This window comes from Citrus sinensis, chromosome 3 (assembly GCF_022201045.2).
Source record: "Citrus sinensis cultivar Valencia sweet orange chromosome 3, DVS_A1.0, whole genome shotgun sequence".
NCBI lineage: Eukaryota > Viridiplantae > Streptophyta > Magnoliopsida > Sapindales > Rutaceae > Citrus > Citrus sinensis.
Window position 1 is genome coordinate 3,748,361 of NC_068558.1, and position 24,248 is coordinate 3,772,608.

The 24,248-nt window shown below is 33.0% G+C and overlaps 4 protein-coding genes and 1 pseudogene across 4 annotated transcripts; 4 read left to right on the top strand and 1 right to left on the bottom strand.

Moving 5' to 3' along the window:
- On the top strand, positions 1-1,899 carry LOC102629384 (cytochrome P450 71A1-like). The gene is made up of 2 exons (XM_006476848.4): positions 1-1,017; positions 1,152-1,899. The coding sequence occupies exons 1-2, from the start codon at positions 1-3 to the stop codon at positions 1,761-1,763; spliced, it is 1,629 nt and encodes a 542-aa protein (XP_006476911.2). The 3' UTR covers positions 1,764-1,899.
- A 723-nt stretch (positions 1,900-2,622) lies between these two features.
- Positions 2,623-5,252, top strand: LOC102629670 (cytochrome P450 71AP13-like). The gene is made up of 2 exons (XM_015529872.3): positions 2,623-4,045; positions 4,197-5,252. Exons 1-2 carry the CDS (start codon positions 3,137-3,139, stop codon positions 4,827-4,829), a joined length of 1,542 nt encoding a protein of 513 aa, XP_015385358.2. The 5' UTR covers positions 2,623-3,136; the 3' UTR covers positions 4,830-5,252.
- Positions 5,253-5,953: 701 nt separating this feature from the next.
- LOC102629942 (rhodanese-like domain-containing protein 11, chloroplastic) lies at positions 5,954-9,760 on the bottom strand. Its single transcript, XM_006476850.4, has 10 exons — positions 9,452-9,760; positions 9,185-9,280; positions 8,721-8,828; positions 8,271-8,367; positions 8,066-8,105; positions 7,884-7,958; positions 7,688-7,775; positions 7,473-7,540; positions 6,478-6,550; positions 5,954-6,370 (listed from the first exon to the last, which is right to left on the bottom strand). The coding sequence occupies exons 1-10, from the start codon at positions 9,608-9,610 to the stop codon at positions 6,287-6,289; spliced, it is 888 nt and encodes a 295-aa protein (XP_006476913.2). The 5' UTR covers positions 9,611-9,760; the 3' UTR covers positions 5,954-6,286.
- A 5,234-nt stretch (positions 9,761-14,994) lies between these two features.
- On the top strand, positions 14,995-18,219 carry LOC102630349 (cytochrome P450 71A9-like). Its single transcript, XM_052435718.1, has 3 exons — positions 14,995-16,087; positions 16,236-16,342; positions 17,529-18,219. The coding sequence occupies exons 1-3, from the start codon at positions 15,194-15,196 to the stop codon at positions 18,034-18,036; spliced, it is 1,509 nt and encodes a 502-aa protein (XP_052291678.1). The 5' UTR covers positions 14,995-15,193; the 3' UTR covers positions 18,037-18,219.
- A 3,795-nt stretch (positions 18,220-22,014) lies between these two features.
- On the top strand, positions 22,015-24,092 carry LOC102630657 (cytochrome P450 71A9-like; annotated as a pseudogene).
- Positions 24,093-24,248: the final 156 nt, after the last annotated feature.

Below are 24,248 nucleotides of genomic sequence, written 5' to 3' on the forward strand. Positions count from 1 at the left end.
ATGACGAGGGATGTTCATAATGTTATGAAAACTCACAAAATCAAAGAATCAGAAATGACCAACATTCCGATCCCATTCCATGTCCATTACCAGCTACAGGAATTCTTACTACTGCCCTCCTTTTTTATTTCCCTTATTCTGGCCATGTTTGTTATCAAATGGGTATTTTTCACCAATCCAAGCAATAACAACCTTCCCCCCTCACCATCAAAGCTGCCAATAATAGGTAACCTCCACCAATTAGGAATGACCCCACACCGCTCTCTGACGTCCTTAGCCAGGCTACACGGCCCCATTATGCTGCTGCAACTTGGCAGAGAACGTACCTTTGTGATCTCGTCACCAAACTTTGCTCGTGAGATAATGAAAACTCACGACATAATATTTGCAAACAGACCCTATTCCAGTATTGCTAGAAAACTTCTCTATGATTACAGGGACTTGTCCTGGTCCCCTTATGGTGAATATTGGAGGCAAATGAGGAGCATTTGTGTAATGCGGCTTCTTAGCACAAGAAGGGTACAGTCATTTAGGTCTTTAAGAGAAGAAGAGACAATTCAAATGATTGAAAAAGTAGCATTGCGATCTTGTTCGGGTTCGTCTCCAATTGATTTAAGTGAAATATTAATTTCGCTTACAAACAATGTAATATGCAGGGCTGCTTTTGGTATGACATGCGGTGAAGGTGAAGCTGGGGGTAAACTTAAGAAACTTTTAGAAGAACTCGGGGAATTGTTAGGTATGTTCTGTGTTGGGGATTTCATTCCATGGCTGGCCTTTTTAGATAAATTAACCGGTCTGGATGCTAGGGTGGAGAGGGTTTTCAAACATTTGGATAGTTTTTTGAATTATGTTATTGACCATCACATGACTCGTCAACGTCAAGATGTAGCAACCAATGGTGGTGTGATCGTGAAGGAGGATCAAAAGGACTTCTTGGATGTTCTTCTTGAAATTCAAAATGATGGCACAAATGGCATTAGCATGGCTAGAGAGAACATGAAAGCCATTATCCTGGTAAGCACATTTTGCCTAATCAATCCAAACTAGCTCCAAAGGCAGATTATTTATTTACATACAAACGCACAAGTATCTTAAGACAAGATCGCTATATATGCTATGATCAATGCGTTATAATCAATTTCTTGTAGGACATGTTTGCTGGTGGAACGGATACCACTTACACTGCTCTAGAATGGGCACTGACAGAGCTTATAAAGCATAGCAAAACTATGAAAAAGGTGCAGGAAGAGGTGAGACGGATTGCTGGAAGCAAATCTTACATTAATGAAGATCATATAGAGAAAATGTTTTACCTCAAGGCAGTGATAAAGGAGACTTTACGACTACACCCTCCAGTTCCATTGCTGCTTCCGCGACAAGCAACAAAAGATGTCCAGGTAGGAGGCTACAACATTCCTGCCAAATCCAGAGTTATTATCAATGCGTGGGCAATAGGGAGAGATCCTGCTTCATGGGAAGAACCAGAGAAATTTAAACCTGAGAGGTTCCTGGACAACTGTTCAAGTTTCAAAGGGAATGATTTTCATTTCATTCCTTTCGGAGCTGGTAGAAGGGGGTGTCCTGGAGCTACATTTGCTATTGCAATTGTTGAGCTTGTATTGTCAAACCTATTGTACAAGTTTGATTGGGCGTTGCCAGATGAACAAAGAGAGGAGGACTTGGATGTCGATGAATCAAATGGTATAACCATTCACAGGAAGTTCCCGCTTGTAGTTGTTGCGACTCCTCATCGTTTCTAGAGCCAAAGGGATAATGAAATGTCTGTAAAAATCTATCTTAAAATATTTGGTGAATGGTTATACCATTTGAGGTGTTTCTACCCTTTTCTTCACTAAATAATTTATAAATAAGAGCTTCGTTAACCTTTTTTGTCTAGAATGTGCTTTGAGTTTTAAAAATGGAACGCGTGCTTTTAAAGAGTCTTACAATTTACATGCTAGATTTAGACATCATTCTTGGAACTTGGTGTGTGTTTTCGAAATTACTTGTTTACCATTAAGATAAATTAATGCTGAGGAAGCTCCACCAAAATTGACAAGGATAGCTCCATTATGGTCTATCACAAGCCGGGATGGTGATCTCTTGTCATTATGCAAACAAGATTAGGCATCCGATAATGACATTTCCGCATGCAGGCCGGGATGGTGATCACTTGTCATTATGCAAACAAGGTTAGGCATCCGACAATGACATTTCCGCAAGCAGGACACGTAAAACCTGCAACTTGAAAAAGTTTTTGAGGAATACAAACCACGGAAACTCCTATTGACTATCATTCACACATCTTATCCTATAACAATGCAGCTAGATCTAACTGATATTGATAAAGTGTTAAGTTTCTACAATAAATGGTATTGAACTGTAAAATTAAAAAAACACTTCCACTATCAAGAGAATCCCAGACCAAGAACTTTGTTTTTTTATAAACAAATATTAAGACATTGAAAATTGAAAAAAGAAACTTTTTATTTCCTTAACTCAGGATATGAGCTTTTGTTAAAGCTTCCTCTTTTCTCTTTTCTTGATTTGATACATAATCGGCCCCACTAACCATTGAAGCAAATGTCTCTATTTAGAACAAGTGAGCCACCGCTTCTTACAAGCTTCATCATGCCATGTTTCTATTGCTTTTAGGCGGCCATTTGATGAATCAACGCCTATCCTTAATTTGCCACCTCATGCATACATAATTGAGCAGGTTTCTATCATTTAGTCAAGCTTCTTTAGCTTAGCATGTGATGACTACATTTGGCTTTGATTCGATGTATTTCATTGATACGCATCACATCTTAACAAACTTGTAGCAGCCGCCGTAATTTTTTAAATATTCCGTTGGGTTTATTCTGTTTATTTCATGTTCATAGTCCAAGCATATGATCATTCACCAATAGACTAGAGATTGGATGCTACTATGTATAGCAGTGGATTGAGTTGAAAAACGTGAATAAAGAAGTTGACAGCCTAGCTAGATCCTATAGTATAGATCAGAGAATATGGAAAAACTTAGAAAGATACACTGGTGGGAGATTAATCATATAAATGAAGTGGCTACCTTTAATAAATGAATAATGATTTGCACCAAAAGGTAGAAACCTGTTAAGAGAAAACTCTGATGGCTTTCCATCAATGGCTTGAGGAAGGGTTCAAACCTTCCATGGTCTTTGCAGCTCTTTTTCTGTTGCTGCTGCTTAAGTTTATCTTAAAGGAGAATTCAAGAAAAAGAAAGCTTAATCTCCCCCCAAGCCCTTCAAAGCTTCCAGTCATCGGTAACCTTCACCAGCTTGGTAAAATGCCCCACATCTCTCTCTGCCGTTTGGCAGAGAAGTTTGGTCCAATCTGTTACTTGCAACTCGGTGAAGTTCCTACAGTAGTGGTTTCTTCGGCTAAAATGGCAAAGGAAGTGATGAAGACCCATGATCTTGCACTTGCAAGCCGCCCTCAGATTTTTTCAGCCAAACACCTCTTTTATGACTGCACTGATGTTGTGTTCTCCCCTTATGGTGCTTACTGGAGGCATATACGAAAAATTTGCATGCTTGAGCTACTGAGTGCCAAACGAGTCCAATCTTTTAGCTTTGTTAGAGAAGAAGAAGTAGCTCGTCTGGTTCGTCGAGTAGAAGAGTGTTATCCTAATACCACCAATCTAACTAAGACTCTTGGACTGTATGCAAATGATGTTCTTTGCAGGGTTGCACTTGGGAGGGATTTCTCGGGGGCAGGGGAGTACGATCAGTATGGTTTCCAGAAGATGCTCGAGGAGTATCAAGCATTACTAGGCGGTTTTAGTATTGGAGATTTCTTCCCTTCCATGGAGTTTCTTCACAGCTTAACCGGCATGAAATCAAGGCTCCAAAAAACCTTTCGACGCTTTGATCAGCTTTTCGACAAGGTAATAAAAGAACATCTCAATACCGATAGAGAAACGGAAAAGCAGGACCTTGTCGATGTTTTACTAGATATACAGAAGAGTGAATCAGCTGAAATGCCTCTCACCATGGACAACGTCAAAGCCATCATCTTGGTCAGTGAAAACTTCTTTATTTGCGGCTGCTTTGCTTTAACCCCTTTTAGCTTAAAAAATGAACAGATGTCTAAATGTATAAAACGTGCAATTTTTGACTTATCATCTCCACAGAAACTGAAACGGGAAAGTGGCTATGTAAATGTTGCAGGACATGTTTGCTGCAGGAACAGATACAACCTTCATAACTCTCGATTGGGGGATGACAGAGCTCATCATGAACCCCCGTGTCCTTGGAAAAGCTCAAGCTGAAGTTCGAAGGATTCTTGGAGACAGAAGAGCTGTACTAGAAAGTGACCTGCCTCAGCTGCACTACATGAAAGCTGTCGTCAAAGAGATATTTCGATTGCACCCTCCTGCTCCTGTCCTAGTCCCAAGGGAATCCATGGAGGAAGTTACCATTGATGGGTATAATATCTCAACCAAAACACGATTTTTTGTAAATGCCTGGGCAATAGGGAGGGACCCAGAATCATGGGAAAATCCTGAAGCCTTTGAGCCAGAAAGATTTATGGGTAGCACAATCGACTTCAAAGGGCAGGATTTCGAGCTTGTACCGTTTGGTTCCGGTAGAAGAAGCTGTCCAGCTATTGCATTTGGAGCGGCAACTGTTGAGCTAGCTCTAGCTCAGCTGCTCCACAGCTTTGATTGGGAGCTTCCCCCTGGTATTGAAGCTAAAGATTTAGATATGAATGAAGCTTTTGGCATCACTATGCACAGGACAGCTGATCTGATTGTTGTAGCCAAGCCTCACTTTCCCCAAGAAAATTCACCACCGAGCTAGGTCAATATTTTCCCTCTTGTCATATGAATTCATTTTGCTTCCCTGCATGTAATCAGCAGAAAAGAAGAGAGAGTAAAGGTTAAAAGGAAAATAAAAGAGTCTAATGGGGTTTGCCAAGAGAGCTCGAACTGGATTTTGGTTTACTCGTCTAACACTGACAGCAGGTCAAACCAACCCAACATATGGCGAAGACAATGAATAATATACGTGATATAAGATGGTTGCATAGGATGAGCATGAAATTTTTGAAACTCGTAATTTGGCTATAAGTGTTTGTCTTGAGTGTACGATATATAGTTTTGAAGCTTGCAACAAATGAACCAAAACTCCAAATTATTATGACTGTTCTGCCCTATGATCCAGTTAGAATTCTATTTGTTTCTTAATTGTTTTGCAATATTAAGTTATTTTTTATTTTTTTTATTGCTTTTAGTATTTTATTCTTTTGTTTAGTTATCACATTTGAATTCTGTTTATTTTATTTTTTCATTTCAATTAAGAAAATTTTATTATAAAATAATATTTTAGTTTCACTTATTTTAATAAATTCACAATATTTAAAATTTAATAAAAATCCCAAAATCCTAGTTATGATTATTCAAACTTATCAATAATATTTTTATTATTTAAAATTTTTGTTTCTATTAGTTTATCAATTTTTTTACTATTCCGCATAACAATGCACAAAGCAAACCTCCAGGTGGGTTGACTGAACCCAATTCGTACCAACGGGGTATTATCCGCTTTGCATTATCTTCCACCAGACAAAAGGATAATTGTTTCTTGATTCATTCGTTCAAAACTTTGCTAAGTTGCCGGTGCACGATAGTTACACACCCATACTACATATGGACAAGCAATTTTAAGGTTATAAGAAATTATATTTAAAAAAGATGTAGGCATTGGAATTCACAGAACACTTTTTTTTTTTAATGTTATATAATTATCTAACATACATGATTACGTAGGAGCCGTTGGATTTTATTCAACGGTTGTGGAAATAACATAATTTTATTATTTTATATTTTCACAACTGTTGGATAAAAATCCAACGACCGCTACATAATCATGTATGTTACATGATCATGTAACATAACAACCTCCTTCACACAAACACACATAGCTATGCAGTAGCAATCTCAAATTCTATTTAACTGGTTAAGCAAATTTCCTTTGCAGCCAAGCTTGCTTTAACAAATTACAACGAGGCAATCGCTGCTCAACTAACTCATTACAGCACATGAAAGAAAATCACAACGCGGATGAAAAGCATAAAAAACACACGATAAGGAAATGATTCTATAGCTGAAATTCGCGAATGTCATTAGCTTTGTGAAGTACTCTAGCTTCAAAATTGGGATCCTCCACAAATCGCTGGTCACTTTGAGGTCAAGCATAACCGAGACTTTTGTCTCTCACACGTCTAAATCGACTGCTTCAAGTGCAGCCACTTAATCTCAGTGAGATCTTATATCCTGGATATAACGGCCCACTTGCTGAGCTCCAATAATCAAGGCATCAGCAGCCAGAAATACTCCGACCTGTTTCCAAAACAGATGGATATTAGTCTCACTCAGATAACTAATAAATTTAAGGCTAAACAACAGACTATTTTACTAAGAATCTAAGACAACAACTTCATAATTACCAGACGCGCAGAGTATAGTAATCGATAACCCCAACCTTCTCTGGCAGCTTGAGCTCTTTGTTGATCGGTCCAACTGAAAACAAAATAAATGCGCAAAGAGTACACTTTAATAAATCATAAATTTTTAACATCATCAGGACTAGTATATTTATTACCTCAGCTGGCACGTTTTATTAGACTGGTATTTGTTGCAGATGGTAAAGACGCTTCAAGCAAACAATTTTTTAAGTACTGAAAAAGTATTTTAGGAGTAGGCCCTAAGAAAATCCATTGAATCATGAAAAGATTTGTGATCTATCACCAAGAAGACCAGTCCAGGCATTAAGTCAGAGCACGTTTAGCAATGTTCTAACAATTACAACATTAAATGGCATTTACAGGATTTATTTTCCATCCATTTCAGCAAGACACAAGAAACTGCAGTAGATAGAATGATATCATCTGCTAACTAATTTTCGCACAAACTTAGCACTTGGTGACAGTGAGAATTATTGAATCCTTAATTCCACTCTCTTGCATGTTAAAGGAATGTTGCAGATGTACAATAAATTATCAGAAAAGAGTTTTAGAAATTATAAAATTATCTTTGAATATTCTCTAGATGAATGAAAGAAGAAGTGGAATATTACTGGAAGTCTCCAGCCTGAATATTATCAGAGCTTAACTGGGTGTTTAGGCCTTCAGGTTGAATGCAATCAAGACAAGTGCCAAGGGATTTCATAAACAGGAGATGTTTTTCAGATTCTCTTTCTATAGCAGTAAAACTGCATTCAGATTCTCTTTCTCTTGCAGTAAAACTGCACAAGGTATTCCTTCTTAATATCTATAAAATTCACTCCTCAATATCTTTTATAATTTCCAATATATTCCACCAATTTCTCAAATTTCCCACATATAAACCGTCCATAGCATGGATTATGACATATGTCATTTTCGAAAAAGAAGTACTTGGATATGAAATGTGAAGAAACGGGTAACAAAGCTGAGATGTGTACCCAAGGAACTCGGAAAGCCCTCCAATTCCAGCAAACTTCAAAGGCTGAGGACCTTCTCTGACAAGATCCTAATCCAAAATACATTCAGACTAGATTAAAAAAAAATTCATCCTATTGGAGCAAAATGAAAGAATGAAAAGAAGAAGTCAGTACCAAACGAAATATGAACACAAAATAAAAGGAAATCTGGAATTAAAAATTAGAAACATGTATACCTCTTCTTCAGCAGCCTCTAAACCCCCTTGAACCCAGAAGAGGTTTCTGTATCCAGCATTGTAAAGTAGCTCACAAGCAGCAAGAGACCTTTTAGAGAACTATTGTTAGTGAAGAATTTGCATGAACAAGTGTGCACTGAGGCACAGATTAAAATTGATTGATCTTAAGTGCCAATAAGTTCATCTAAAGATTCACCTCAATCCTTTCTGGCATGCAACAATCAGGTCAGTATCTTTTGGGAGTTTCTCCTCAACTTTTGATAAGAATTGCCTATAAAAAAGAAGAAAGAGAAACAATAACCATGAAACATAACGTTTACGCTTAAATAGATGCATGGACCCAAAAAATTGAGAACTTCAAAAGTAATTTAAACATACTTATTGTAAGATAATGTGGGGACACCACTCCACCAACCTCCTACACAATGATAATTCAATTTAAGAAGAAACATCCACAAAGTTAGGAATCACTAGTTTCAGTGTTTTCACTCCGTTGGCCAGTAATACCATGAAGGGCATAAGATTTAATTACGCTAATACAGAAATAGATGCAACTAAAGTATAAGACAGCATGATATGATACCCATTACAAAATTGGTGACCTTTGGGGGAAGAGATCCGGCATCAAATGTGTCATCAATATCAAAGATAGGAATCCAGATTGAGCCTTTAATCCAACCCTTTAAAACATAGAAAAAAAGATTAAGAAAACTTGATGATGATGACAAAGAAAATAGACATCAACAACGCCGTGGACAGTAAAAAAAATGTTCCAACAAATGAGGGAAAAGAGAGAAGCATAAGTATCGAAAAATTCTAATGACAGCATCCAACTAAGGACTAGCCTTATTTGACACAATAAAATATTTGAAATCAATCAACTTAACTAACATACGATTATGGCTCTTTTAAGCTGGAAAATTAATGGAAATTACAAGCATATCATGAAAATCATTACTACCACCAGCATAAACTACTGCAAAATGGGAGAAACCCATCTACATAACATTGTAGAAAAAGAAATAATTTTCACCTTTTTGCGCTCAGTAGATGGACGAACGTCAAGCAAGGTTTTGCTAGAGAGTTGAACTGCATAACCGGCTTCCCTTGGTGTAAGAACTTTTACTTTTCCGTCCCTGATCTACAAACACAAAACAGTTGAAACTACTAAATTAAGAGCTTCAAGATCAAGAGCATTATGTAAAAGAAGCTGAGGCAATGTCATCAGTATAATTGTCCAATAAACATAGTTGATATGTGTATTTTAGCGATTACCATATCGTAGTGCAATAATTTCATATAAACTTTATATTATCAGATTAGACAAGTAACATCACCATTTGAAATTTACTTTAGAAAAACAAAAAAGTGTGATTCTAATACATGAATCACTAAAAGGCAACGAAATTTTATTCCACAGAACAAGATTAATAGCCCCTCACTGACAATAATTAACAAGGGGGAAAATTTTTCATTTCATTAAATAAATCGGAATACCAGAGCGTCCCATCTCTTCTTTGCAGCAGCCATATCTCTCATTTGCTTCAGCTCATACTCTTCTCCACCAGCTTGCATCCGAATACCACCCAAATTCTTTAAAAAGAAAAACATAGAAAAGAAACAGAAGACAACCAATCTCAATTTTCTTTCTCCCCATTTTCCTTGGTTTTCTCGAGGAACGAACAGAGACAGTAAGAAAAGAGAACAAAGAAAATAATGAGAACCCATTAATCAGAACAGCCAATAAATGGAATATGTGCGTACAAAAGAAGGAGCAATGTAATATGGCGTAAGTCTGAGAGAAGCTGGCTTTGAAGAGTTCAAGTAACGAGCTTTAGCCAACAGTTTGTTGCTCTGTTCTTTGTGAAAACTTGCACGCGAACTCGTAAAAGAATTCAGACAAGGGAGTGCCAGAGATTCCATTTTTAAGCTTCTGAGATTGAGAATTGAAGTCTCAGGCTCTAAGCTTCGAAATTGCCTGTGCTCTGTTCTTACTTCTTACCTTTTTTTCTTTTTTCCTTTTTTTTTTTTTTTGAGATAAGTATGTCGTTCTTTTGTTACTAGTTTTGATAATGTTTTGTACTTCTTTTCTTACTGGTTTTGATAATTTTTTATAGAGTATTTTTTTGCTTTAACAAAATGACAAAACCTGAAAAGAAAGAAATTTATCTGGATTACCTTTGGACTTGGGTGTTCCTTGGTGCTATTCGCAAGAGTATGGGATTATCTTAAAGGAAAACAAAAAAATAAAGAAAAAATATTGAAATCATTACATAAACATTATATTATATATAGTATGCGATCAATTAGTTGAATCATTTGCAGACCCTTTTTTTAAAAGAAAGATAAATATTTTTTCTCAAGGATTATTATATTTTCATTATGGTAAGTATTACGACAAAACAATTCATTGCGCAAATTATTGAAAGGAAACATTCACTACATGAGTTTTTTTTTTTTTAAATTACCATTCACTATATTTTCATTACTCTTATTAATTGATCTGTTAATTAACTTATAAAATATTAATTTTATCCTTACTGAATAACTCCTAAAATGAAAAGAAAATAGTATAAATTAATATTATATAAATTTATAATTTTGTCCTACTATTAGTGTGAAACAATATCATTGCCGTTTAAATGGAGAAGCTATTTGAACCCATTTAAATACTCAATAAACCCAATTTCTCATGACATCCATCAACAAAATTTTAATTTTATAATTTTTCTTTAAGCACCCATCTGAATTCCTAAAGAGTACTGCTATTTACCCTGAATTTGCACCCTGAATTTGTGCCCCGAAAAACAAAACGCACCGTTTGGTTTTCCCTCTCCACACGTGTTACTTCATTTGCTTTCCACTTAACTTTCACTTTTGTTTTCACTTTTCCTTTTCCACTTAGCCCCGAAAAGGTAAACACGAATGTGACCACAGCTCCTATTTTCTTCAGACCTTCCATTTTCCACTTAGCCTTGAAAAGGTAAACACAAACGGGACCACGGCTCCGATTTTCTTCAGACCATGGCTCCGATTTCCACTTAGCCTCGAAAAGGTAAACAAAAACGGGTTTTTCACTAGTACTTCAATGAACTCCGCTTAAATCTTCAGACCTTCCCAAAAAAGCAAAGCGAAGGAAATAAGTGCTGCACAACTAGAACGCAACAAATAAAATAAGTGTTGCATGTTGACTGTCCTTCCCTCTTACATAAAGCAACTGAAGAAACACGTGCTTCAAAAGCAAATGGCAATCAAATTACCAAACGGTGCGTTTTGTCTTTCGGGGTGCAAATTCAGGGTAAATAGCTTTTTACATTCCTAAAATATCCTATTCACATATATGTCTTCACCAATATTAGTGAACATCAAAGAATATCATGTCTTTTCCAAACTAATTTAGATCTGTAAACTTAACAAGTGATTCTTCCAAAATTATTACTTTTAGAAATAATATAATTTTATTCATTATAAAGATTGTAATGGGGCAAGCTTCATAATTTTGATTTGGGAAGAGACTTTTGGAGGCTGCGCATAAATGAATTCAGGATTACCCTCTGCAAAGAGCAATCAAATTGCCACTTAAATTTTGATCATAATTTGTTAATTTGATGCAACTTCTTCCCCTCCTTTTTTTCCAAATCTATTAAGGATTTAAAATTCATGAAACTTGAAAAATAGCGTTGTTACTGGTTCAACAACAATTGAGATTTCATTTTGCATATGTTTCATTATAAGAAATGTTAAAATATCTTCCCTAAGTAATTCACAATGAGAAATGTTTTGTTTTGTCAACATTATCTTCCAACAAGTGTAAAAATAATTTCATATGTATTTAACAGAGGAATTTATAAATTTAGATCATGAAGAGACTAAGGGTTTATAAGTAAATTTATTTAAGGGTATATTTGTAATATAAAATTTTGTAGAAAAAATGGGTGCCAAAAGTATTTATTGGGTTCAAATAGCCTCACCCCCATTTAAATTTATAATAATAATAAAATGAAAATATTGGCCCTCCAATTGATCTATCACACGATTAATTGTAAATTAATGGATGCATAGTAAATTACCATTTTAAAAAAGTTAATATAGTGATGTGTTACTTTTCAATAATTTATGTAGTGATTTGTTATTTTGCAATATTTGCCATAGTAAAACGATAATAACCCTAAAATTTAATTACAAATTTAGGTTTCATTTGATGAAAGTACAATTTAGTCTATATGAGATTATCATTAGACTAATGGCAATGATCGAAATATATCAAATTGTTATTTTTAAAACGTTAAACGTAAAGAAGCGTTACTTTTAATAATTCATATAGTAATTTATTATTTGACAATATTTGACATAATAAAGGATAATCATTTTCTTAAAAGTCACGTCATGTGATTATTTATTGAAGAAATAATGAAAACTCTTTTTCACTTGTGAGAGATGGCAATTTTTCCCGATGGGATGGGATTGGGGCATATTTTTGTCCCATAAAAAAATTTAGGGCCGGGATTGAGACATTTTTTTATCACAATTACATAGCGGGACGGGAGTGGGATTGACAAATTCTGTACCATCCCGTCTCATTACCGATTAAGAATGAAAATTTTTTTAATTGGGATGGGATCCCGCAGGATCCCATCTCTTTTGGGACAGGATTAGGACATATTTTTGTCCCAAAAAAATATATAGGGACGGGATTGGGACGTTTTTTCATCCCATTTGCATATACAGGATGGGACTGGGATTGGTAAATCTCATCCCATCCCGTCCCATTGCCAACCCTTAGCTTCGTCTTTTTCAAGTCATTTTCGTTTTTTTTTCTTAAGGGTTAATTTTGGCCTGCCCCTAAATGTTTTAATATTTTCCACCGTGCCTCCAAATGTTTCAACAATTTTCACCCCGCATCCAATCCGTTAATTTGACCGTTTATTCTAATGGTCAAAGGGTAACTTTGGAAGCTCATGCCCTAAGTATTATTTGATGATAATAAATTAAATTTATTTGATAAGTTAATTGATGGAATTATTGTGTAATTTGACCGTTAAGAATTTTTAATATGAATATCAATTATTGGATTAACATTTTATGTCATTTACTTTTTCTCCAATTCAAATAAGGGGCATTTATGACATTTATTTATATTTCAAACAGCTCAGTTAAAAATAACGGTCAAATTAACGGAAATAGGTACGGGGTGGAAATTGTTGAAATATTTAAGGGCGCGGTGAAAAATATCGAAACATTTAGGGATTAAGCGGAAATAACCATTTTCTTAAATAATAATTATTATTTAGTTTGTCCAATACAAGTTCTTTTTAATAATAATAACAACGACAACAACAACACACAACAATTTATAGTTTCCTTATAAGTTTCTTGAAACATTTTTTATTCATATCAAGTTATAGACGGAGTAAATTATGTATGTTTCTTGTGAGTATCTGTTTTTCAATTGGCAAAAATGTACGATCTGTTCTAACATTGATAGCCTTAGTATTAACAGGAAGTAAAAATAAATGTTAATAATGTATATAGAGAAAGATGAAAGGAGCTGATTGTAAGAAACTATATTTGAGAGAGAAAATGAATTCTGTTTTTGAATTCATGATGATTTAATTGCATTAGATCATAAAAGAATTATTAAAAAAAAAAAGATTCGGTGGCCATTTATAGTAAGCTATTAAGGCAGTTATTTATGATAAAGTTATTAAAACTTTGTTTAATATAGTTTTTCAAATAGAGCTCACTTAATTATAACTTTTATTATCATAACTATTATAAGTAGAGTTTTCATAAAAAAAAATTATTGTTTGGTTATAAATGAAAGTTTTTATTAAAAATTAAAAATTAATTTAAGAGGCAAGTTTTTAAAGTTATATTATCAAATAAATTAAATAAGATTGTCAAATAAATAAAAAATATGTTAAAACATTTTAACATTTCAAAAAAACTCTTAAACATGCATTCGTAAAAACTCAAAGTTTGAAATTTTAATAGTAGAGATAGTAGAGGTAAATAACTCATTTAATCTTCAAAAACTCTATTTAAAAAAATAACTACAAAAATTTTAAAAAGAGCTTATAAGATTAAATAAGTACTTATGGCAATTAAATAAACCATACCAAATAAGCACTAAGATAATTAGCAATACCAATCAAGCACTAAGACAATCAGCAATATCAAACAGGCACTAAAACAATCAATATGAAGGCTTCTAATGGAGGAGAAAAACTTGTGAGATTGTCCACTATCTCATATTGCAGAAATTTTATAATACTTATGTATGAGATACCATGCCAACCATATCATAAATAAATGATGTGATGACATGTATGCATTTATTTTGAAAAATTACATGCAAATGATAGTTATATAAAATTAAACTACACATGTCATTCATACATTAATTAATTATATTATCTCTAATAGTTACTCCTTCTACTAAGGTGATAAAGACATCAAAGAGCCATAGATCCTACCATTGATTTTATTGACTTTTCAAAATATTAAATTTTGTGGACCTAATGTAAGATCTACTAAGGGTTCCAAATTAACACTTACTACTCCCATACGACAAAGACAAAGGTTCTGATTAGGATTGAAGTTCTATTTTATAACTACAACTGCTGTAAAAAAAAATCGTAGTTATGAAACAAAATTTAATTATACGTAGTAAATATAAATTTTAAATAATAATTTTGATAAAATTATTAAATATATAATATATTTTTTATTATATAAGTAAAAAATCATATTAATATATCTTTCAACCTATAGCAGCTAGTATTTACCAAGCATTTTAATACTATATATTTTAAGTTATAACTGAACAATCTCAATTTCAAACGCACCGACAAACGCATCGATGGTGACTCAAGATGGTGGATAGACCCACATAGATTTTTCTCTCAATATGCAGATAAGTCACGCACCGACAAACGTATCGACAGTGGCTCAAGGTGATGGATAGACCCACGCAGATTTTTCTCTCAATATGCAGATAAGTTGCAAGTGATTTTACTGATTTTGGTGGATAGCCATCGATTACGGAACACGCTAAATACAATGGCAACATTTTTATTACTATTATTTTCACTGAGACAATGACATTTACTCTGATCAACAATGGAATGCTTTTCTTTTTTAATAAAACAAAGAAAAAATTCAGATCACACCAACATATAATCATTTTTTTTTCTTTTTTAATAATAATGTGTTACAATTCAAAGTTTACTAATACTTATGGCTAAAAATTGATATGTATATATATATTCATATTGGAATATATCTACACACAAATACTAGAAGAATATACTTTCCATACATTTGTGAGAGATATACCAAGTCCACAAGATGGGGCACCGGAAACTGATTCATTGCCAACTAGGCTCAGTGCAGTCATGATGAACTAAGCATCACATTTCTATATATACATAATAATCAAATCTTTCTCATACCATCAATCGATTCACTATCTAAATTCCTCATCTGCTCTGAAGCAACATCAAAATGACTTCTCAATTTTTCTTGATGCTCGTAGTAATTACAAGCACATCATTTGTGTTCATGCTATTTATCAAGCTGCAGGAAAAGACGAGAGTTCGAGCAAAGAGGCTCCCTCCTGGTCCTTGGAAGCTCCCTGTTTTAGGAAATCTGCACCAACTTAACGGGGACTCACCCCATGTGTCCCTGCAACACCTTTCAAATGATTATGGACCACTCATGTTCTTGCAGCTTGGCTCTGTTCCCACTTTAGTAATTTCCTCAGCTGATGTTGCCAGAGAAATCTTCAGAACCCATGATCTCATTTTTTCAGGAAGGCCTCGATCATATGCTGCAAAAAAGTTCAGTTATAACTTCAACAATATATCACTCGCACCCTATGGTGAGCACTGGAGGGCGGTCAGGAAGATTGTAATAATGGAAATATTGAGTTCAAAGAGGGTCCAATCATTTCAGGCAGTGAGATATGAAGAGGTGATGCTTATGCTTCAATTTATAGCTCAATCATTAACAAAGCCAATTGATCTAAGCAGATTGACACTTCTGCTATCCAATAACATTGTATGCCGTGTTGCATTTGGTCAAAAGTCTGACAGCGGAGAATATAATGGCAGAAGCAGATTTGATGAATTGCTGCATCAAGCACAGGCCTTGTTAGGCAAATCTAGTATGGCAGACTTTCTTCCTTGGATGGGGTGGCTTAACATGTTTAATGGTGTTAAAGCAAGCATAGAGAAGACTTTCAGAGAAATTGACAACTTCTTTGATGAAGAAATACAGCATCATCTTGATCCTAGAAGGCCTAAACCCGAACATGAAGATCTGGTCGATGTACTTCTCCAAATTCATAGGGACGCGGATGCAACCCTGAACTTTAAACAAATTAAGGGTGTCCTCATGGTATGTGTGTCTGTGTATATATATATATGTTATGTACTCAATAGTCAGTACATATATGCAGTCTTCTAGATCTTTATTAATTTCATCATTAATTATTTACTCCTCTTTAATTAAAACCTGAAACTGATAAGGGAAGAACAATTGTTAGGACATATTTGTTGCGGGGACCGATACATCTTCGGCCACGCTGGTTTGGACAATGGCCGAGCTTATCAGAAATCCATCCGTGATGAGAAGAGCACAAAATGAAGTAAGGTAGCGTTTATTTTTTTGGATTGGAGTGGAAATTCTGAGGAGTAGGAATCCTAAGATTGGGAGTGTGGAGTGGGAGTGAGAGTAGATTGTTTACTTACACTAGAATGGAAGCATGGAATGGAGATCAGAATCCAATTTATGTGTTTACTTTATCTTGGATTGAGAGTAAATAGTTTTAAATTACAATTTTATCTTTATTTAAAGAATTATAGTTTTTAATTACAAAGTTAATAAAAATATATATTTAATGAATAAAAATTTATTTTATTATATTTGTAAATTTATAATAATTATTAATATTCTTAATTATGTACATCACAATTTTTTATTAATTTTAATTTTAATTATATAAATTAAAAATTATTGATAAGGGCAATATAAATGAAACATTTTTACTATTAATATAGTACGAAATTAATATTTTCTTAGAATAAACTATTTATTAGTATTAATTATTAATATTAAATAAATATATTACTATTATTTTTAAATAAATATAATAATATTATATTTTCAAATAAAGATGGTATATAGTAATCTTATTAATTCTCTATTAATATAATAATATTATTTTTAAGTAATTTAAACTTAGAATCAAATCAAATTATTATTTAGGTAAATATAATAATATTATTTAAATATTTATTAAATATAATTATTGTAAATTTAATAAAAGGAGGGTAAATATAAAATGAAAAATTATTTTATTTAATATAATTATATTAAATAATAATATAATATTATTTAGTACAAAATTAATATTTTCTTATAATAAATTATTTATTATTATTAATTATTAATAAATAAATATAATAATATTATATTTTCAAATGAAGATAGCATATAGTAATATTTATTAATTCTCTATTAATCTAATAATATTATTTTAAAAAAATTTTAACTTAGAATCAATGTAAATTATTATTTAGTTAAATATAATAATATTATTCAAATAAATATAATATTATTTATTATATTTTATTAAATATAAAATATTAAATTAAATAAGAAAAATGGTAGAAATGAGAGAGGTGGGAGTGGATTCCCACTCCCACTTCTCACTCCAAAAATGAGTGGAGTTCACGGAGTGGGATTCCCAATTCTTCTCCAAATTGATGAAGTAAACACTGGAGTAGGAGGAATCCACACTTCCCACTCCTACTCCAGCAAGTAAACGCAGCCTAAGAGGAGTCGTCAAGGGAAAAGAGGCGGTGGAGGAAAGCGATCTCTCCGAACTGATGTACCTCAAGATGGTTGTAAAGGAAGCACTGAGACTTCATCCACCAGCGCCGTTGCTAGTCCCTAGAGAAACTACTGAGGATTGCAGGATAGGAGAATACGAAATTCCTTCAGGGACAAGGGTGCTTATTAATGCAAAAGCCATAGCAACAGACCCTGAGTATTGGGAACATCCATTTGAGTTTCGACCTGAAAGATTCTTGAATAGCTCAATCGATTTCAAGGGACAAAACTATGAGTTGATACCATTTGGAGTAGGCAGGAGGGCATGTCCCGGAATTAATTTTGCCATCCCATTAATTGAGCTTGCACTCGCAAGTCTGTTGTACAGTTTCGACTGGGAGTTGCCACCAGGGATGAGAATTGAAGATTTTGATATGGAAGAAGCGCCCGGGATAACAATGCACAAGAAAACTCTTCTTTTCCTGATGGCCACAGCCTACACATCGACATGATCATCAAATCAAACAACAAATAAGTCTGTCGTGATCAAATCAAAACGGGAAAAACGTTTAACGTCTTTAATTGATTCTTTATACTGTTTTGGTGTACGATGGAATGTATCAGTAGGAAGAGCCTCAATTGATAATAAATTTTCCTAATTATTTGTTGTACGACGTGTTGTGTGCGAAATGCGGAATGAAGGGCACCAAATAATCATAGAAAAATAAAGAATACAAAATTTTATGCAGTTCAGTAATTATACCGACGTCCACGGAAATAAAAGAAAATAATTGTATTACTAATCATTATTATAGTACAATATTTGAGTTAAGAAATTTCATTTTTCAAAACTCAAATTCACCTAGTACTTTCACACACACTTGAAAGTAAAAAAACCTATCAAATACACACACTCTCCAATTGCTCACATTCTTAACAATTTTTCACTTCAATTGTTGCTCTTAATTTTTTAGATGATTTCAATGAACGATTGTTCCTCTATTTATAGTTGAACCTTATCATTCATGTCAGTAAAAAGTCTTGAGCACCTTTCAAATTTTTAAGGTTCGGTGCCAACTTTTCAAGTTTTGCATGTTTAACCACATGTATATGTCTATTTCCAAGCTTTGGTGCTCATTTTTAAACACGTTTTGGCCAATTTTATCAAGCCTTTATCATAAAACTTTTCTTTGTCAAAAAAACTTGGTTTAACTTTCACACCCCGGTTAAATTTCTGATAAATTACAAGTTTAATTTCTCACGACATTTTATTGATATTAATTATATTATTAGTGATAGCTTAATCACGTTCCATTACGAAATTGCAAAGGATCTCTTCTGCCGTTCTGCCTCCGCACATTTTATTTTATTGCTGCTGCTTCTTTTTCTTCACAATAACATTCTCCACGAAGAGGTGAGCATTAATTTTGGCCCACATGGTGGTGGAACCGTTGGAGCTTTTGTTTCTTTCCAGAAATAAGATTACGTTTGGGAGCTTTCGTTTTCATCTACTGATAGGATAGAATAAAATTTAGTTAAAAATTAATAGGATTATAAATTCTTATTTTTATATGAATTTATATGGGATAAAATTAAATGAAGAATTTGTGTTCTTTTTATCACTATTTTATTTTTCATTAACCTACTATTGGAATAAAAATTAAACACAGAAGTTAATTTCATAATTTTTTTACTTGTAATTTTATTTCATATAGAATATCAAAACTTTATTCATTAATTTATTTAAAATTAAAATAAATAATTATTAATATAATTTAAAAATATTATATTATTTAAATAGCTATTTGACTTTGTTAAATTAAATTAACATAGTCCTTTCTAATATCACATTATAATCTAATTTAATCTTAAGAGTTAATCAAATTTAATTCTACCTTCCAAATGTAGGCTAAGAGTGTTTGGCTGCTGTGCTTCCTTTTCTGTCCTATCCAAATTATTTGGATATCAATCAATGATCGAGTTGGCAATCTGTCGTCTTTTGTTCTGGAAAACCTGAAAGAAAGATTAATTAATAATTTAAACAGCTGTTAACACTCACGGCAACAGGCTTCGTATCCTCAACAGAAATAGAAAATCCTAATTTCAACTTTTTATTATTTTATTTTGGTTTTAGATCCCTAATTTATGATATTTATATATGTGGTTACTGCATGAAAATTTGATATGAAAAATAAAAATTCGGAATCCAACGAATAAGGGAAATTATATATTAATAACATAACATTGTAAGTTAGTAAGAAGAAACCCAAAGATTTTGGGATTTTTATTACTAAATTCGCTCGAATGGATCTCTATTTAAAATAATCTTGTATAATAAATAATATTAAACTTATTCCATTTATATAAGAATTTCTATATGATATTGTATGAATTTTTGCCGTATTGATAATGTAGTCGTTATTGACCCTTGAATTTAAATGTGTTAATTTTTACAATTGATTTAATTTAGTGGATAAATAACTAATTACTTAACAATTAATAGATAATATTCAAATTCATGGATACAATTATATTTTTTGTAATTCCATAAATATTTTCTAAATCCCCAGCAAAATTAAAAATTAAATATGCAAATATATAAATTAGTCTAGATGTGTAAATAACAAATATGGATTATTAAATCTTCAACAACACATGTTAATTTAGACCCCTTTTTTCATTTATAGTTGGGACAATACGAGTTTAAATTCTTAGTTTTATTCTTTGTCTTTTTTTTTTTTTAAATTACTCATTGACAAATATTGAGTTGAATTCATTGTTGCAATATTTATTAATCTAGTAAACTTTTTGTTGAAAATGAGATAATAATAAGAAGATAAACTAAGATTGAATTGTGTTAATATTAAAATACTAAATTTTACAAGGAAATATAAAACTATTAATAGACTGTACTTATTTCTTTTTATTGTTTAATCATTAAAAAATATTTAACAGATTTAGTAATTAGTAAATTTAATTTTTTAATAATTAAAATTAAAATATTATCCTAACTAACTTTTAATTTTATGAATTGTTGATTAAATCTAATGATAAATATTTACACCACTATCGATGCTGTAATTTTTATAACAACATCATAGAGTGACCCTTTATATAAAAATTATTTTTGCAACCCTTTATTCCCAATTTTCTTGAATTATAATTATACTTTGAATTATTGACTTTGTTGGTGAATAAATGTGGTGTTTAACTGTAAATATTTCGTTGTATTCTGACTTCAAGTTCTTGTGTTAAAGGTTACAATTTTCATGTTCCCCATTAAAACTCGTCCAAGTTTTTGGTCCAGTTTATTTAGTATCTAGCTCTAAAATCTGATAGTTGTTCTTTATTTGCTTGGAGTTGAATGCCAAATTTTGATCAAGTATATGCTCATCCACACAATAAACTTTCAGACATTCTCTATTTGAATGGCTGCAACGGACGTTTCATGGTATAAGGTTTAATATGTCAAATTCCGTTGCCCACACCACACTAGGACTTGGTGGATGATGATGTGATGTTGATCAAATTCCCGATTTATCAAGAAGGTTGAGATCCATCGACCACTGTGTGACAGCATGTCTATTATGCAATGAGCAGCCGCCTATATTGAGTGATTGAGTGAATGATCCATAAACATGTTGCCGCAAGTTATAAAAAAAAAGGAATTATATCTGCACCACCTTTTCTTTTGTCGTACGAATGTTGAACCACTACAAAATTTTAATGTGTATATTGCATCAATTTTATTTTTAAATTTGTATCAATCAACCATTTTAATACTAAAAGATAGTCATTTTATCTCTAAATGAATTAAAAGACTATTTAATTTTATAAATTTTTAAAAAATAAAAAAACTATAACTATAAGAATATTCCTGAGTTTAATAAAAGAAATAAATCTTAAATCTAATATGTTAATTTTTTATAACTATACTTTCATTTAAAAATTATCATACTAATTTTTTATAACCATAATTTCATTTATTTTGTATGGGGAAGTTTCTTAATGTTATTTATAGGGAAGTTTACAATAATTATATGGAGTTTTTTTCTTCATGTTAATTTTTTTGTAAACTTCATTATATTTAATTTAATTACAAAAATTAAATAAAATTATAATTACAAGATGTTATTTTTTTATAATTATAATTTCATTAAAAATTATCATCTTAGATTTTGAGATTTATTTATTTTATTGAATTTAGGGATATTCTTATAATTATAGTTTTTTTTTTCAAAAATTTATAGGATAAAATAGTCTTTTAATTCATTTAGAGGTAAAATAGTTATTTTTAATGTTAAAATAGTTGATTGATACAAGTTTAAAAATAAAGGTGGTGCAAAATACATATCAAAATTTTATAATAATTAGATGTACATATAATAAAATAAAAATAGTGTCGAAAAAATTTCCGTATAAAAAATGATCAGGATAACAAGGAGAGGCTGACAGCCATTTTGTTGGCTATTTTCGTAAATGACACAATTATCAAACAACTGTTTCATTTGCTGCCACACTTGAAAAACCAGCAGCAGTGAGCAGCGGCACCGTTTCAACACTTTCTTCTCACTACAGAGTACATGCTACAGACTAAAGAGTGCAACTGCGCTATGATTTCTCAATTTTTCTTCCTTCTCTTGTTAATTACAACCTCATCATTTGTGTTAATATTATTGATCAAGCAGAAAACTAGTAAAGCTCAAGCAACCAGGCTCCCTCCTGGTCCTTGGAAGCTCCCACTTATAGGAAATCTGCACCAACTTACCGGGGACTCACCCCATGTATCGCTGCAAAAACTTTCAAACGAATACGGACCCCTCGTGTTCTTGCAACTTGGCTCACTCCCTACTCTAGTGATTTCCTCAGCTGACGTTGCCAGAGACATCTTCAGAACCCATGATCTTATTTTTTCAGGTAGGCCAGAGTTATATGCTGCTAAAATCTTCAGTTACAACTGCAGTAACATAACTTTTGCCCCATATGGCGAGTACTGGAGAGGGATCAGGAAGATAGCAATCTTGGTATTACTTGGTTCAAAGAGAGTCCAATCATTCCAGGCAATGAGAAATGAAGAAGTGGCGGATATGATTAAGATCATAGCTCGATCATCAGCAGAACCGACTGATCTCAGCAGATTGATATTTCTGCTAGCAAATAACATCATATGCCGTGTCACCTTCGGTAGAAAATACGACAGCGGAGCGGATACTGGGACAACTAGGTTTGATGTCTTGATGCGGGAAATGCAGGCCGTAGTGGCGGAGTCCAGTATTGCAGATTTTTTTCCCTGGATAGGATGGCTTGACAAGTTTAATGGCCGAGAAGCAAGAGTAATGAAGATTTTCAGAGAACTTGACAGATTTTATGATGAAGAAATATTACAGCAACACCTTGACCCTAGAAGGCCTAAACCTGAACACGAAGATCTTGTCGATGTACTTGTTCGAATCAAAAGGATTCAAGTCAAGCGGTAGCCGTAAGCAATGAACAAATCAAGAGCCTCCTCACGGCATGCTCGATATATGCTAGTTCTTTTATTACTGATCCTAACTGTCTTTTGTTAACCATTTTAAAGCATACATTTCTATTAGGACATATTTGTTGCGGGGACCGATACATATTCGGCCACGTTGGTTTGGACAATGACCGAGCTTATCAGAAATCCATCCGTGATGAGAAGGGCACAAAATGAAGTAAGAGGAGTCGTTAAGGGAAGAGAGGTGGTGGAAGAAAGCGATCTCTCCGAACTGATGTACCTTAAGTTAGTTGTAAAGGAAGCACTAAGACTTCATCCACCAGCGCCGTTGCTAGTCCCCAGAGAAACTACCGAGGATTGCAGGGTAGGAGAATACGAAATTCCTTCTGGGACAAGGGTACTTTTAATGCAAAGGCGATAGCAACAGACCCTGAGCACTGGGAACATTCCGTTTGAGTTTCGACCCGAAAGGTTCTTGAATAGCTCAATCGATTTGAAGGGAAACAACTTTGTGTTGATACCATTTGGAGTAGGCAGGAGGGGATGTCCTGGAATGAATTTTGCCATGCCATTAAGTGAGCTTGCCCTTGCGAATTTACTGCATCGTTTTGATTGGAAATTGCCACCAGGGATCAGAATTGAAGATTGGATATGGAAGAAGCGCCTGGGATGACAATGCACAAGAAAACTCCTCTTTGCCTAGTCTCTACACCTGCCATTCGTTTTTAAAAACATTAGATAGACAGCAGCATTGCTTATGTATTGAACATATTTTTCTGTTATTGTCAGTGTTACTACTTGTTTTTACCACTTCCCCTGTTTAATTTGAAAGTTGAGGCCCCTTTTTGTAACCCTTAAATACTGTTTCTCTTTTTTAATGATTGAGCCCCAGCCTGCTAGTTATAATTTAGTTGCAATTTAACCCACCATTGTCTTGCACTTGTTTGTACCCATTAAGGCCACTTTTTTTTTTTTAAAGTAAAAAATAATAATTAAAGTATGGTTAGTATTCTTATCAAAATCCATATCTGCGATCTTTTTAGGATATGTAATCTGGTCCCTTTTTGTAGAAATTGGACGTAGCAAAAAATACAGTGAAAAAAGAAAACAAAAGCAATAATAGAGTAATAGACCAAGTGAACCGCAATCCGTATTCGGTCAACATGTTTATCATTTTCTGTGTATGTATATGTATTTGTTCGCTGGAAATGATAATAAAATAGAATCAGTAACTGCTGGAATCTT

What these genes read in the sequence shown, in the direction of transcription:
- LOC102629670 (XM_015529872.3), top strand. Translation starts at nt 3,137, where the DNA reads ATGGCTTTCCATCAATGGCTTGAGGAAGGGTTCAAACCTTCCATGGTC. An exon ending in ACGTCAAAGCCATCATCTTG is followed by an intron (nt 4,046 to 4,196) that starts GTCAGTGAAAAC and finishes TAAATGTTGCAG; the next exon opens with GACATGTTTGCTGCAGGAAC.
- LOC102629384 (XM_006476848.4), top strand. Translation starts at nt 1, where the DNA reads ATGACGAGGGATGTTCATAATGTTATGAAAACTCACAAAATCAAAGAA. An exon ending in ACATGAAAGCCATTATCCTG is followed by an intron (nt 1,018 to 1,151) that starts GTAAGCACATTT and finishes AATTTCTTGTAG; the next exon opens with GACATGTTTGCTGGTGGAAC.
- LOC102629942 (XM_006476850.4), bottom strand. Translation starts at nt 9,610, where the DNA reads ATGGAATCTCTGGCACTCCCTTGTCTGAATTCTTTTACGAGTTCGCGT. An exon ending in AGAAGAGATGGGACGCTCTG is followed by an intron (nt 8,829 to 9,184) that starts GTATTCCGATTT and finishes TTGTGTTTGTAG; the next exon opens with ATCAGGGACGGAAAAGTAAA. An exon ending in GCATGCCAGAAAGGATTGAG is followed by an intron (nt 7,776 to 7,883) that starts GTGAATCTTTAG and finishes GTTCTCTAAAAG; the next exon opens with GTCTCTTGCTGCTTGTGAGC.
- LOC102630349 (XM_052435718.1), top strand. Translation starts at nt 15,194, where the DNA reads ATGACTTCTCAATTTTTCTTGATGCTCGTAGTAATTACAAGCACATCA. An exon ending in AAATTAAGGGTGTCCTCATG is followed by an intron (nt 16,088 to 16,235) that starts GTATGTGTGTCT and finishes AACAATTGTTAG; the next exon opens with GACATATTTGTTGCGGGGAC. An exon ending in AGAGCACAAAATGAAGTAAG is followed by an intron (nt 16,343 to 17,528) that starts GTAGCGTTTATT and finishes ACGCAGCCTAAG; the next exon opens with AGGAGTCGTCAAGGGAAAAG.